Here is a 15,052-nt window from a genome sequence, read left to right on the forward strand (position 1 = left end):
CCTAGTCACTAATTAAGTTCTTATATTTCTATTGTTAGTCTGTCACATGCCTTCAAACTTTGCATCACTATTTACCGTCTCTTTACTTTTGTTTCTGTCTTGTGTTCCTCCCAAAGTCCCATGATACCTGTTGTCCTTGCTTACTGTCCGCTTGTCTGCCTGACTCTAAATTTCTAAACCAGATAATGAAAAAAATGTATTTATGAAGTAGCAAAACATTTTAAAAGATTGTATATGTCCTGTGTCATCATTTCAGTAAAATGAACGTTTTATTCTACTCAGATGTATGTAAAGCGTGTTAATGAGGAAATGGTAAAGGGTAAAGGGTAAAAGGGTAATTGGTCACCAAACCGCATTCATGTAACCAGCAGGAAAAAAAAACAAGCAGACAAATGCACAAGTCGCAGACAAAACTATGGCATCTAGACGATTTGCTTCTAGCATTCAACTACGTTGTGAGTTCAAATGGAAATGCGTCAATAGGCATTTTTAATGTCAAGCAACTTTGCAGAACAATCAAAACATTAAACAAGTACAACTGGTCTGGAAGGGTTCTGTCAAGAATAAAAGTGAAAGCATGACTGTGCTTTATAAAAACTGGATCTGATCAAACTTTCTACAAAACTACAAAATCTTCAAGAAAAAAAAACTTTGCCACAATCCGCAGTGCAGTGTTTGGCAACAACCAAATATAGTATTTGAGGTGGTTCTGGACTCGTTGAAGTCAGTGGAGGACTCCTGTGTTGTGGCCAGAAGACATTTCCCTTTATAGTGGACTCCCACCAGTTAGATTCTAGGTTTACTGTCCGTAGATCCATTCTCTGTTGCCAAGGTGGTTACACAGCAGCTTCTGTCCCAGTCACCATGTGTTCAAGACAATCCAGCACCTGCCAGCAAGCTCATATCTGGCTAATCCTGAGATCTGAGGGTTGTGTACATTCTGACATTCATTCTATTCTACATACATTCTATTGTCACCATGTGTTTGGTCTAGAAGATGTTGTTCAGAATGATGTTTTGATTGGATCTAACAGAGCTTATAATCGCTTTTTGATTTTAAAGTACTACCGATTTTGTTTTTATTACGAAGATTTCTGGGTTTTTTTTTATTGCATGTCTGTGCCTGCTTTCTTGAAGTATGTGCCATCACATTCTTCACTCTCATTCTTTAGATATTGCTGAATATGCATATCTCTAGTGCTCGCATAGTCCCTGATGGCCGTATGGGGTGCCAAATGTAAAAGTAGCACCTATAACTAGTTTTCTCACATTTAACTAAATGACACAACATGTTTTCTCACATTTAGTTATGTCCAAAAGTCTAAATGTAAATGTTAAATATAAATGTAAATGTTAAATATAAATGTAAATGTTAAATGGTAAATCTAAATGTTAAATCTAAATGTTAAATGTAAATGTTAAATGTTAAATATAAATGTTAAATATAAATGTTAAATGTTATATGTAAATGTTAAATGTTAAATGTAAATGTTAAATGTTGGGATTGTTAAATGTTAAATGCTGATCCAACGCTGTAGATCCTGGAGGTGTGGATCAGTGAGTCGATGTCTCGCTAATTCTTGGCGTACAGTTTGATGACGTGCGACGAGCGACGTGGGACTGTCCTCAGGTGGACCCACCAGCCACAGGAGGAACCATGGGGGGCGGTTTATAGTGGATTGGGCAGCAGTCGTAGGCGGGAGCCTAGGTGACCCAGTCCCTGGATAACCAATCTGCCTATTGGGACATGGAATGTTACGTTGCTTCGTTCCATGACGTTATTTCCCTACGCAGTCAGTCGACATGAACACAGATCATGGTTCCCCAGAGTGGGGCGTCAGGGCTTCTATTTTGCTCTGCCGCCATCTTCTGGCCACTTAAAGTCTTGACATTATTTCGATAAAGGGCTTCTGTCTGTGTTTTATTATTCGTTATTATTGTCCCAGCGCGTGCGCTTTACAGCTGCTCTTCTGATTGGTTGGACTAGAAACCAGCATTTCCGGTGCGCTACAAACAGTAGCGCTGTAGCTATAACAATCAAATCCATCCGCTTCTCATCGCCCCGTGTCCCCTCGCACCATGTCCGCGTCTGGGTTTCTGCTGGTGGCCCTGGCGGCGTCTCTGTGCCCCGGTAAGATGAGGATTTACTAAAGACGACTGGTTTTGCCTGAATCATAGTCACCTGACTGGTCGCCATTAATTCTGTCGTCAGGCAAAATCTTGTTGTAGCTGTGTGGCAATTTCTAATTTCAATAGATAAAAAAATAGGTCCATACACGACTAATGGCGATTTGTTTATTGTACATTTTTCTTTATGTGTGTGCTGTCACTGAAGGTGATTCCAGGTTCATTCTGGACCCTTTGTCTTTAATCAAACACAAATCTCTGGTAAGATACTACAGTATTATTTTTTTCATTGGAATTCCTTTATATTTGTGTAGCTACAAATGAAAAATGTAGGAAAACACCAATAAGTCTTTGTGATTAAATAAAACCTTATTATGTCAGGCCTAAATAACGTATGTGGCCTCTCCCCACTAGACACTGGACGTTTGTTCAGAATGCAGCCAGTTCATCCAATGGTCTGCTAACATGATTTCCAGCAGAGACACCAAAGTAAGGCATAGCTTTACTTTCACTTCACTCTCATAAACACATGAACATGTTAAGACACTTGGGAGAATACAGCAGAAAAAGGCAACCCACTAACTGCTCTGCTTTTGCAGGAGATTGTATATGAAACTCTGCGTGCACTGTGCCAGCGCCTCCCACCAGAGCAAGTCTCAGATTGTGAGTCCCAAGTAAAGACCTACTTGCCAAAACTCTTGCAGCAAGCACCTGATCACCTGGTGAGTTTAGGCTCTATTGGGCTTCTGTTCAGGCACGTGGAAACAAACAACACCTGAGCTGTGTTTCTGTTTTGTAGAAGCCAGATGACACTTGTACGGCTTTAGGGTTGTGTGCTGACCGCAAGAGAGAAGAACTGCTGGCGCTTCCCCTTTCTGCCGCTGATAAAGACTCTGCACCTGGCCCAGCTCTCAGCGCCCACGTTAGTATAAGAAAGAGTTAGACAATCCATGGTGAAATCACCCATTACCTCTTCAGTATGCATGTGTGTGTATATATATGATACATCTTTATATTACTTTAAAATGTACATAATTTTGATCCTGTTCGTTTTATAACTGTAATTCTGCTGCAACGTGGAAATTTATCCATTGTGGGACAAATAAACGATTATCTTAGTTAAATATAAGGATTGGAAGTTGAGGATAAATTATTTGCATGCCACAGATGACCTTCTACCATTTAATGTTCTCTCTCTAGGTGCAGTTCAACCCGGTTTGCACCCTGTGTCTGCTTGTTATCAAGAAGCTGGAGACACTATTGCCCAAAAATATGACTGAAGTGAGTCCCCACCGTGTCAGCTTGGTAACATACCCCTCACGTCACATAACATATACCATATAAATGGCCCAATTGTTCTGCTCTACAGGATGCTCTAATGAAGCTCATGGAGGAGGTCTGTGATCTTATACCTCAGAGCTACAAGGATCAGTGTGATGATTTCGTTGACAAATACGGGGTACAGATCGTCGAGTTCCTGTTATCATCTGCTGCGCCACACACTATATGCACTCTTTTGCATGTCTGTTTGGTTAATGAGAAGGCGATTCCAGGTAAGTCACGTTTATCGTGAATGCATTTGGCCATAAATGCATTAGTCAGACTTGAACCTAACACTTGCTTCGTCTCACCAAGTTGACACCAATTTGCCAAAGGCGGCGTTCCCCTCCGACTGCGAGTCGTGCCACATTCTGGCTGTACTGAGCCGACTGCACCTGGGTGTCAACTCAACTGAAACCCAAATCTCCACGTTCCTGCAGTCCGTGTGTGCCAGTCATCCCAATGCCATCCCCAAGGTCTGACCTGGCCTACTGAAAATAAATAACTCACAGTACAGCATTAAAAGCCTTCATAAAGTTACAATGACACATTTCAATTGTGTACCTGTAATTACACGACTTTATAGATTTTATAGAAGTTTTTTTAACTTAAATTACACTTTTTTAAGTTGCAAAATGGTGAAGTAACAGGAGAAAATCATTGTCCTTTGCTTTAGTGTGAGGTCTTCACCAAAATCTATGGCTCCCGACTGCAGAAGGAGCTGGGAAACCAAATGGATGCACCACATGCTTGTGAGGTAAGTTAAAACTTTAGGACATGTTACAACACCCACAACTGCAGTATTTAAGGAAACAACATTGGAAGTGGAAGTAGAATTTGTCTACACTAGTAAAACATAGCTCTAATCCATACCAACAGTTAAAGTATAGCCATTTATTTGAAGTCATGAACACACATTAGCGCAGTCTTAATATTTTCTGGTTGCTTTCGATTTGTGTCCTGCAGAGAGCTGATCTGTGCGTTCCCTCAAAGAAGTTGGAGCCGTTAGGAAAGAATCGTTGTACTTGGGGACCAAGCTACTGGTGCAAAGACACCAAAACTGCTCAGGAGTGCAAAGTAAGTTAAAGTAGATTACTATATACACATTATTAATACAATGCAAAGACCAGGAAGGTTACTGTATATTCACATGCCTCACATTTTGCCACAAGCTGTTGTAGAAACCTAGTGACTTTTGCCATCAAGTGCATAATGCAATTTCTTTGTTTGCAGAATCAGGCCTTCTGTGAGAAATACCTGTGGAAGAAGAATGAGTGAATCCAAGGTTTACTGTGTGTGGATACAAAAAAACTGAAAAATGTTTTTTCTCTCTATTCGCAGATGTTTTATAAATGCACTGCACTGAACAACTTGTTCATTTTGTACAAATATCACGCTATTCCAAATAATGAGCTATAAATATTTGATCTGCATGGCGTATCAAGGCTGAAGCTTCGTCGCTCTAGAATATAAGATTCTGCAGTTTTTCAGTTTTGATGTAAACCACATTATTCTGTATGCCGTTAGTTGTATGTGAAAATGCTAAATGGTTTGTCATTACAGTAAAGTAAAACATCCAAACAGACACATAATGTAGCTCATTTATTTAGAAACATCCACAGTAAAAACATAAAACAAAAACATTTACACTGCTTTTTTGTGGCTGTAAAGACAAAGCCATGACTTGCTCCCATCAGTGTCAACATCTTGTTAAATTTAATCAATTGAATATCATTCTGGTGGAAACCTTGCCTCACTTACACCGTTGTATGATTGTTTGTGTCACTGTCACTCCCTTGTCTTTTCCAGATCTAGAAGGAAAAAAAAACTGAAAGTAGAGTACAAATACTCAAGTGTCTGCAACTAGATGCTGAACTTTGATATTTCTTTCATCTAAACATGGAAAGAGTACAATGTAAGTTAAATGCGTTTTAATGAAATGCTTTTTAATTTAAATGTATATCTTCAGGATTTGAGTTAAGACTCGTCATTTAAATAATAAAACATAACAGACTGAGTGGGAGAACTTGCCTGGATGTATGCTTCTGACAGAGTGATCATCTGGGGAAGAATGTCTATCACCTGCAGGTCTTGCATCTCATACCATTTCCCAGTTCCCTAATTTGAACACCAGGAGAAGGTCCATGACGTTACCTCAATGCCATTTAATTCCAATCAGGCCTATTTCAGAAATATTTGACTGCTACCTACATGGTGCAGAACATGTATTCTGTAGGCTCCTTCAGTGGGTTTTCCATCATGCACCACATTGGCGACAAGGTCATAAGTTGTGTTCTTCTCTGTGGCTTGAGCTTCTTCTGTCAAGTACTCACGAAGGTCTACGTTCCTATTGACACACAAACAAAAGCTGATAACATGAACCTGTACATGTTCTTATAGTGGAGTAAATAATCATCTTTACTACTTAAAACATGCAGTTGCTGGCTTCAGTGCACAAAAAAGCCTCAATCAAGGCCTTGCGAGGTAGGAAAGGTTCTTACGTGATAGGAAAGTTGACTATTGTGGGGTTCTTTTCCACAAAGAAGTTGTTCTTGGTGAATCTTTTAATGCAAAAGATGAGATATGGAGGCAGTTTGGTCAACTGGAACCTTTTGAGGAAATTCTCCTTGTAGGTTTTGTATTCCTAAATGTAAATGAAACACATTAAGAGTATTATACTCTGGTCGTTTTTTTTTTCCATTTAAACCAAGCTATATTGCCATGGCGGATTTGCAACAGCTGCAACACTTTTTCTTTTATTTCTTGCTTAGTATTTAAAAAAAAGTGAAGGGGAAAGGCTTAGTACCTTCTCTGTGCTGCCACTGAACTTGGCCAGTATGTTAAACAGAGGAACTTGTGGGATTATAAGCTGCTCCTTCTCATCCTTGTAGAGTGGAGCTGTTGGGAGGTCAAGTGTGAGAAACAGGAAGGTGGATTCAGACATCTGTTCCTGATACTCTTCTGTTACAAGCAATGCCTCCTTCTCCTCAGGGGTCTGTCAAAGCCAGAAAATTCATGTGACTTAATTAGAAGAACTTCACGTCATGGTATCATTATTATAGTAGCTTAAAAAAATGGAAAATGGTCCTGCATTGTCCTTGTCCTGCATGGTCCTTGTATAGCGCTTCCCTACCTAGTAATACTCAAAGCGCTTTAACACTGCATTCACATTTGCTCATTCACTCACAGAAACATTCACAAGCAGCATAAGCTGAGAAAAAACGTAGGGTGCTTGGGCAAGAGACTAAACCCTATGATTGGTGGGCAACAGCTCTACCTCTTGAACCACTGCCACCCCAAAAATAAAACTCTTATTTCTGTTTAAATAGGAAAGAGGGGGCTCCTTTCACATTCATGTGAAAATGTAGAATATTCTCTGTGCCCCATGTGTCATGCATGAGTATCAAAATGTATTTGTTTTATTGCTCCACTGGAAAACTAAATTCAGAGCTACATTGGGTAGTAGCATACATACCATTTCAAAATTTGAAATAGGATGTGTTTTTCTGCGTAAGAAGCATCAAACTTACTAAATCTGGGTGTGGAAGTTTCTTGGAGAAGATCCGCATCGAGCCTTGAAAGGCTTTTGTAATGATAGCTAGAACAAGTGAAAGACAACATCACTTGCACTTTTTCATTCTACTATATTCATTTTACTTTTTAACATTTCAAATATATATTCAATACATTAATACATCCTGCTTCATCTATTAGTAATAAAACCTGCTCACATGGCTTTTTCTTTGTGCCCCCAAGAGCCCCATGAAGGGCATTTAAGAACCATGTCATGAAGTCCACAGCATCTCCTGCAGAACAGGAAACAGCAAATCAGATCAACAAACTGCAGTATTTTCCACATTAGAACACTGTGTAAATCCTCTAGGTGTAGAACCCCATATGTTACCTTGCTTGGTAATTTGGAAGTTCTTCTTGCTGCAAAGCACCACAGCCTGCAGCATCTCATGAGGAGAAACGTGGGCCTTGAAATTTCTTGGATTCCAAAGTTTGCGCATCAGTTCACCAAACCTTTGCACCAAGAGGAACATTATATCCCCTGGTGGCCTTCGGATTCCTCTGTAGTTTTCCTCCTCCAAGAAATAATTACGCAGAGGTGGAACATTGGAGAAAGCCTAAAAAATTAAAATATGTTAAATAAAAGCATTTATAAGTGAGTCAAAATTATGCCACCTGTGCCAATTACTGATACCTGTAAGACCACATTGGCGTAGTCATTGGCTTTGATGTTGTTGAGACCTACAATGCCTGGCAGGTACGTTGTGCCATCGTAAGCTCGATAAAGTTTACCCTGCTTGTCCAACCCTGCAATGTGCTGCTTGGTAAAAGTTGGCTTCAGCACATACTGTGAAGGAAATTGATCAACAGATTGCGTTAAAGGACCAGAAAGAAGCTAAACATAATACTACAACCATGTTCGTTTGGAAATGGTGACAAAATATGAATTAATAAGACAGGCTGTTGTGTACAGGCTCATTTGTTGTAGTAAAGTATGTTTTCTTTGATCAAAGTGGCATTCAACACCAAACAACAGCATATGACAACTTGATGTACTTACTGTTATGTCTTCTAGTGACGAATCAATGATCTCATAGTTGTCTGGCAGGCAGTAAAACTTTAGCGTGTGCAGGTTGAGAAACACATGATGGCTAAACTGGACACTGTGAGTGTAAGCATGAGACTTCAGACCTCTTCCTACAAGGAACAACAGCTGAGTAAATTAATTGCAGCACAGCAATTTTTAAATCCTAACATAAGGAGTCATGTAGTTTACTTACCCTGAAAGTATTTCCCACATATAAGGCAGGCGTATACATTGATGTGGGACAGAGAAATCGAGCAGAGCTTCTCAAAGTCAAAGTCCAGCACACTCCTGGAGGATTTACAGACAAAATTGTGAATCAGCTGCCGAAGGAAGACGCTAACTAGCATTTAGTGCTAATGTTGATGTCTTGCCTGTTTATTGTGTCCAAGTAAGGGCAGTGACGGCTTCTGCGATCCTCTACTACACGTCCACGTCTGATTTTGACTGTCACTGCAAAATGAAAAAAGTCATTAACAGCCTACATTCTGTTCCATTAGTTTAACAAGAACTAGCTTAACATGGTGGCTAAGCTAATCATCCAGGCTATTGGATGAATTGTTTTGATCCACAGGAGGACGCCTCACTATGGCGTTGAGTTTGTTATAACTACTCAGGTGTTTACCATTATGACCTATTCGCGTACAACCGAAAAGACCCGTAATAAAACCAAAAGCACATTTCCCCCAGCTAGTAACACAGCTAGCAGCTAAACGTAGCGCTTACGTTAGTAATAGTTACCTAAATGTACTTACCGCCGTTTTCGTTATCATCGTCATCATCATCTACTTCAGGCTCCCTTTCTCGCTTTAAAGAAATCATCACAGCTATTAACTAGTGAACAAAATGTCAACACAACAGAAAACGCACAACTTTATTTAGAGATGAATGGCTCTGCACCGTGCGCGTCGAAACTCGCGCTACCCCTCAAGGAAGCGGTAGAGATGTCCAACTCGAGACCTCCCACTCGACTCAGCGTCGATCTTTTGAAGCGGAAGTGTCGTCAAGCAGAATCTCGAGCGCGTTCCGAATCACGTGACCAATGAGAGCGAGAGGTGTCGATACGTCACGTGACTGCCGAGCGGCTTAAGTGCACTTTGAACGGACGGTTGTTTTAATATGGCAGAGCTTTATAAACGCGGCAAGCGGTCCGCAGATGATCTATAAGATGATAGATGATCTATAAGAGACACAGGTTTCACATTACAGACATCTGTAATGTATTTATGACAAGTTCAAAATGTAATTAAAGACTAAAACTACATTTTGACAAGTCGCAATTCCAATACAAATATCTTTATTAGTCAGACATCAGTGCCGTGCAAACGGCTCTTCTCCAAAGAGAATGTGATTAAAGTCATGTTCTGTGGAATCTTTGTTTGTCAGTTTAATCTTTGATTAAACTGACAAACATGTCTCCTCAATGTAATAATAAACATAGTTGCAGAAGAACAAATACAGCTCTAATAACATCGGACATCAAACATGTTTGCCACATCAAGGCTACTTATACATTATTATCCAGAGAGAAACACAATTACACACCTTTGATTAATTAAGTTTTATTTGACAATAAAACATGGACTGTGATCCTGAACAACCACGTATCAGAGAGGGTTTGATGGTCAGTCTGCTCAAGCAGTTCTCAGACACAACCAGCAGATGTCGCTGTTCTGACTGTGTCATGATGGTGTCGAGCAATGTGTCGATTTCAGCCCAACTGTGTCATAGTTGCTCAGTGATTCATGAGGCTTCGATTTCGCCATCTCTAGGAAGCGGCAGACAAAAATCTATTCCGGAGTTTGATACTACTGTTCAGTCGGACAAAAAAACAACTTTATCTTTGCAAATGTGTGTTTTAATGAATGAATGCAATTTCTAATGTGGTGCATGATGTAGGCTTTGTAGCTAAACCTTTGTACATTTTGCTCACGTTAGTATTTATTTCTAAACTCCGGTAATTTTATAGTTGGACGACAATTTATAGGTAGCTAGCATGTAGCTTTTTGTCAGTGTCCAGAACTCCGATTGAAAGTCGTTGCTATCATTAGTACATTTAGTTTATATAAACTGTGTGTGTATCATACGTTTTTTGTTGAAATGGATATCCTAAGAGACGACGACGTCCAAGAGCTGAAATACAAACCCGGGGGTCGCTTGGATATGAGCCATGGCTTCCTGCACCATATCCGGAGGAACCAGATTGCTAGGTGATAGTAGCTATGCTAGTAGCGACTAGCATACATCCAGCCACAATATGCAAAGTTGCAGAAATACTTTTTAATCAAAGGCTAATGCGCTAATGAAAGAAGATTCGCTGTTGTCACTATTTTATATTAATGCTCGTCTCTTAACCTTGAAGTAAACATATAACGTAAGGATGCACAGGCCTATTAGCAAAAGTTACTGTAGTTATACTGTGGGACGTTGTACCATTTTATGATGTATATTATAGGGGTTTAGATCCGATGAAACTTACCTTAAGATAAAAAAAACAACACTGATTACAAATATTTACTCCATACTGACAGACTGGTAATTAGTTATATCAGGAAGCAGAATTGGCTATTTAATGAAAAGCACTGCAGAATGTACCTTTTGGTTTTGTTTACCGTTCACGTTAGAAAGTCAAAGATTCCTTGTAGTGTTTGTGCAAACCTTTCCATATAATTAAACAAATGCTGTCCCACATCACTGTCTATTCAAGAGATGACTACGATAAAGAGGTGAAACAAGCCAAACAGCTGCAGCGGCGAAGACATACTACAACTCCAAGGAGGCCCCGTCGACCTGACCTCCAAGTGTACCATCCCAGAAGAAGACGTAAGACTAACCTGTCTCTTTATTTAATATCTGCTGAGGACCAAACATCCACTAAACAGAGAAAAAAATATGCATATGCTTAATTTCCAGATGGATCAGAGCCAGGAGCTGGTGCTGAAGAGGCTGAGGCTGAAGAGTGGAACGAAAGTGGTTCAAGCACAGAGACTGAGTCCCATGGGATGGAACTTTTCTGGCTTGACTACCAGGCGGACTCTGGTACCATTACATCATTTCTTGTTCATAAGGTTAACACTTTTCTTTGTCAAGTATTTTTGTCATGTTGCATTGTGCACTGTTGTGCCTGTTGGACTGAATTTCCCAATGCTCTTTTTGTAAAGGAAGATAAACCTGAGAAGATAGTGGAACGTGTTGCAGAAAAGAATATCTTGGATTCAGCCATGAGGGCAGCTCTAAAAGCTAGGATTCAAAAGGAAATGGACAAAAGACGGGACAAACACTGACTGAGGTCACACTAAGAATGTGATGACAAAGACAGACCTGTGGAGCAATATTTCATTAACACTGCTGACAGTGTTGGATCTGTAACCAGAGATTGGATCCTGTACTGTGACCAGCAGCAGAAATCCTCACCCTACAGTCATTCTGTGAGCAGGAGTAAGGAACAGCACTTATCAGAGTTAACATGGTTCAGATTTGACAGCCATGTTCACGTTTACTACAATTTACTGCTAGTCTGTTACCTCACACCCTAATTTATCACTGTAGGGACACGTATACCTTGGAGTTGAATGGACCTCTGACACTGATTTTGCATTCAGAAAGAAAAGGTACTAGTTGAGTTGTTAACCTTCTTTCTCTGTTAACAAATGTTAACATATTTTCTAACATGATGTAACAGTCTTGTGTTTTAAAAATGTGAAAAATTACATATTTGTTCAGTTGGAGAGTTTATTGGATGCAGCTACAGGTTGTTTTTGTTACAACCATGTTTAATTTTTTGCTTATTTATTTTTGCTTGTTGCAAGACCTTTATTTTTGATATACAATATTTTTAAATATTTACATATAAAAGTGGCATATAACATTGATTACTGTCCAAATGTGTCTCAAGCACTTGTGGAATTATAACAGCCATAAAATGTGATGTGTCTTGTTTGACTGGTGTCTTTCTTGTTCATCTTCACGCTCAACCTTGAAATAACTATTGCAGTCATGCACTCACTGGACCCCTCATTCACTTCAAATATGGTGGTCAAACATTAGAACCGCCTTCAAATCAAATGCACTCCAGTACATTTACAGTGTTTTTTATTATAGTGACAAATATGTAGTATAATTATTACCATTCCAACAACTTCAACTCAAAGACTAAAAAACTATAACCATGACAAAATAGGATTCACAACATATCTGAACATTGCATGTGTACTTTATAAAGTAGCCAGTTTGTTCAGCAGATGGCAGTGTTGCTTGATCTTTCAATTATCCAGGCCTATTTTTTTCTGTCTTACTATACATGTGGCTCAGTTGGTGTTATAGTTACATACTGTACTGTAAATAAAAACAACATACAATCATCCAGTTAGACTAGTGGAGGTCCTTTTTATGTCTATGTCTCTCAAAGATGACAGGAGATCAGTGTTTTTTTTTCCTTTTTAGCCTACATGTTGACTGAAAAAAATAGAACCAAACTCTGCAGAGTTACCAGTGCATACTATTAGGCACAACTTTCATGACAATCACAAGTCCATTTAGTCTTATATGTTAACCTCAACCGGCCTGAGATGCAAATAATGCACATGCAAATAATTCTTACAAATACTGTAGGTAGGTTTGAATTGGCGAAACAAAACTCAACCATCTTAATATTGAGGAGCTACAGCCATTTTGTTTTGGATATGCCATTTATTAACCTCTGCACAAAATGAAGAAAAGAAAGTATAGGGTTAAAGTATTATCTACCCAGCTTCTAACCCAGAGGACTAGTTAGCCCATATTATCGCTTGAAGTGAATCCAGGAAATTTGCACCAGTCTCAGAATCTTTGGAACACAGAAGCCTGATAACCAATCAAAAACAAAGCTTTCATGTTCTATTCCTGTTCCCATCCCACTGTTGAAAGTGGAAAGTTCCATTCCCTGGCTATGGTAAAGAACCAAGTTGACCTGACGTGAACGGACAATCTGTTGATTTACCCCATCGCAGGAGATTAATTCATTGTTTGCATGAATGCATGAAAATATGCAACGTTCATTCCGAAACCACGTGGCGGGACAAGCCTCCTGTTACACAAAGCCTTGTCAAGTAGGACGGGCCCAGTTCAATTGGTGGGAAGCAGACACTCCCCTACAAGACAGCCAACGCCTTTCTTTGGCTCAGTTTTCACTGCTCAGTCAACGTGTGACTGAAGGGAGTAGGGAAACACATTCCCATGTGTCCTAACATGCTGCTCACTAGATGATCTCCGGTTTCACCAGTTTCCAGTTGGCTAAAAATGATCCAATCACAACCCACACCTTCACATGTTCAGTTCAGATTCACATTAACACATTACATAAGTGTAACCTGTGGTTGTGTGGTTCATAGCCTGGAGAAACCGGTTTACTGTTTGACAACAAGTAGCAGTCTGAGAGTTCAGCATTTAAACCTTGCATAATCTGTTGTATGACACAATAACACAATGCCACACAAACACATTTCAATCTAACTAGATGTTGCTGAGGCCAAACACAGTCTTTGGTACTAACTTCTCACTAACTGCAAAGATAAAAACAGATTCTATATACAATCTAATCCTGTGAGTTGAATTGTTACATTTGTTTAAACACATTCAGGGGTTTTATCATGTTCTCATTGATAGTTTAAATTTATTTAGGCACCATGCGCTTGATCGGTTATGTAAATATTGCAAGCAAAGCTCCATTGTTAAATACCAAAGTACAGAATATCAGCTGCCCTTCGCGCTATTTGCTTATCTATCTTATGGAGTCCTGATTACTTTGCAGACTATGTATTTACATCCTGTTTCTTTCCTCTCATTTATCTTCTATCAAACAGACTCCGGGCTTCCTTCATGGCTTTTACTTTGTCTCTTAGTTTTATTTTAGTTTGTCTGGGTTGTCCCTGTTTTGTTGTTGCAATTAAACAAAAACATAAGAAGGCCCAGTAAATTAAACAGATGTTGCATAACGTCATGGTTACATATGGAATATGTGTGTGGGAGAGACAGCCTGGTTACGATCGAGAACATACAGTATTCCAAATCCTGGGTTGGGCACAATTATGAACTTGAGTCTAACAACACTTTAATTCATCTTAAGATATGATTTGGAGTTTCTCCAAAACAATGAAAACAAAGTTGCATAACAGTGGAGTTGAGAGTCTGCTGCACCTTCATAAACGTCATCAATATGTAAGCTTGTCATGATGAGTTTTTGTTTTTACCAAAGCTCACACACCATGCTTCTATCTGAGCAGTAATAGTTATTGGTTGTAAGCTAATAGAAGAGTGAGGTACAGTACTACAGTAGAGCAGCAACTCTAAAAAACTACTGCTGCAGCTGTCACCCAATCCTTAGAAGAAACCATGCTGACCTCTAGCAAACAGCTGACCTGCGTCTACCCTGTGGGTTACAGCTTTTTTGTTTTCAAACCAGTTTAGTGAAAGGCTTTTGAGGAATTGTACAACAGGAGCTGGTACTTGAACTCCAGTGTATTTGAACTGTAAAAGCGTTTGTTTGTGTCATGGTGAGAGGTTTTGTCCATTCAAGGCTGTGGACCAATATCGCAGCACAGCAGTTAAATATAGACCCTTGAGTGAGCAAAGGTTACAGCACAGCTACAGCAGACAGCTGCTGTAGCTGACCAGGACCTGACGCAGATGAGGTTATTGGAGCATGGCTTTTACTCACATATACTGTAACTGTCACAGTGTCCTTTGGAAGTGAGCTGAATGATGTCAGAGACACGTTTTAAGGCACTATTTTAGTGCCACTTTGAGGAAGGTTTCTTGTGAAGTCATTAAGAGTTAAGAAGAAAACAGTAAAACAATCGCAAAAACATAAGTGTTTCATTAAGTTTGTCTCACAGTCAGAACCTGACTAGTTGTCATTCTATCCAAGTTGTTTCATGTTGGTTTTACCAGTGGAGGTAAAAAAAAACTTGAACTGTGAGTAAGCAGATGCATAAATCCATAAAGCTCCTGCTCGTGGTGCAGTTGTTACAT

At 39.5% G+C, this 15,052-nt stretch overlaps 3 protein-coding genes across 3 annotated transcripts; 2 read left to right on the plus strand and 1 right to left on the minus strand.

Moving 5' to 3' along the window:
* The first annotated feature begins 1,957 nt into the window (after positions 1 to 1,957).
* Positions 1,958 to 5,464, plus strand: sftpbb (surfactant protein Bb). Its single transcript, XM_029162323.3, has 11 exons — positions 1,958 to 2,131; positions 2,336 to 2,388; positions 2,542 to 2,616; positions 2,727 to 2,849; positions 2,927 to 3,049; positions 3,328 to 3,408; positions 3,497 to 3,680; positions 3,763 to 3,923; positions 4,124 to 4,204; positions 4,414 to 4,524; positions 4,681 to 5,464. Exons 1-11 carry the CDS (start codon positions 2,080 to 2,082, stop codon positions 4,723 to 4,725), a joined length of 1,089 nt encoding a protein of 362 aa, XP_029018156.1. The 5' UTR covers positions 1,958 to 2,079; the 3' UTR covers positions 4,726 to 5,464.
* usp39 (ubiquitin specific peptidase 39) lies at positions 5,035 to 8,981 on the minus strand. The gene is made up of 13 exons (XM_029162294.2): positions 8,800 to 8,981; positions 8,419 to 8,497; positions 8,241 to 8,335; positions 8,021 to 8,157; positions 7,655 to 7,807; positions 7,352 to 7,577; positions 7,179 to 7,253; positions 6,978 to 7,045; positions 6,254 to 6,442; positions 5,949 to 6,091; positions 5,659 to 5,794; positions 5,479 to 5,565; positions 5,035 to 5,258 (listed from the first exon to the last, which is right to left on the minus strand). The coding sequence occupies exons 1-13, from the start codon at positions 8,864 to 8,866 to the stop codon at positions 5,205 to 5,207; spliced, it is 1,509 nt and encodes a 502-aa protein (XP_029018127.1). The 5' UTR covers positions 8,867 to 8,981; the 3' UTR covers positions 5,035 to 5,204.
* Positions 8,982 to 9,999: 1,018 nt separating this feature from the next.
* Positions 10,000 to 11,986, plus strand: c9h2orf68 (chromosome 9 C2orf68 homolog). The gene is made up of 4 exons (XM_029162358.3): positions 10,000 to 10,254; positions 10,752 to 10,867; positions 10,958 to 11,112; positions 11,206 to 11,986. The coding sequence occupies exons 1-4, from the start codon at positions 10,145 to 10,147 to the stop codon at positions 11,326 to 11,328; spliced, it is 504 nt and encodes a 167-aa protein (XP_029018191.1). The 5' UTR covers positions 10,000 to 10,144; the 3' UTR covers positions 11,329 to 11,986.
* The last annotated feature ends 3,066 nt before the right edge of the window (positions 11,987 to 15,052 follow it).

Source organism: Betta splendens, chromosome 9, assembly GCF_900634795.4.
Source record: "Betta splendens chromosome 9, fBetSpl5.4, whole genome shotgun sequence".
NCBI classification, from domain to species: Eukaryota; Metazoa; Chordata; class Actinopteri; order Anabantiformes; family Osphronemidae; genus Betta; species Betta splendens.

Coding starts and splice junctions, on each gene's coding strand:
- sftpbb (XM_029162323.3), top strand. CDS start 2,080: ATGTCCGCGTCTGGGTTTCTGCTGGTGGCCCTGGCGGCGTCTCTGTGC. Junction 2,850..2,926: donor AGCAAGCACCTGATCACCTG/GTGAGTTTAGGC, acceptor TCTGTTTTGTAG/AAGCCAGATGACACTTGTAC. Junction 3,681..3,762: donor TAATGAGAAGGCGATTCCAG/GTAAGTCACGTT, acceptor CGTCTCACCAAG/TTGACACCAATTTGCCAAAG.
- usp39 (XM_029162294.2), bottom strand. CDS start 8,866: ATGATTTCTTTAAAGCGAGAAAGGGAGCCTGAAGTAGATGATGATGAC. Junction 8,336..8,418: donor TACTTGGACACAATAAACAG/GCAAGACATCAA, acceptor TAAATCCTCCAG/GAGTGTGCTGGACTTTGACT. Junction 6,443..6,977: donor AACTTCCACACCCAGATTTA/GTAAGTTTGATG, acceptor TGGCTTTGACAG/ACCCCTGAGGAGAAGGAGGC.
- c9h2orf68 (XM_029162358.3), top strand. CDS start 10,145: ATGGATATCCTAAGAGACGACGACGTCCAAGAGCTGAAATACAAACCC. Junction 10,255..10,751: donor CGGAGGAACCAGATTGCTAG/GTGATAGTAGCT, acceptor TGTCTATTCAAG/AGATGACTACGATAAAGAGG. Junction 11,113..11,205: donor CATCATTTCTTGTTCATAAG/GTTAACACTTTT, acceptor CTTTTTGTAAAG/GAAGATAAACCTGAGAAGAT.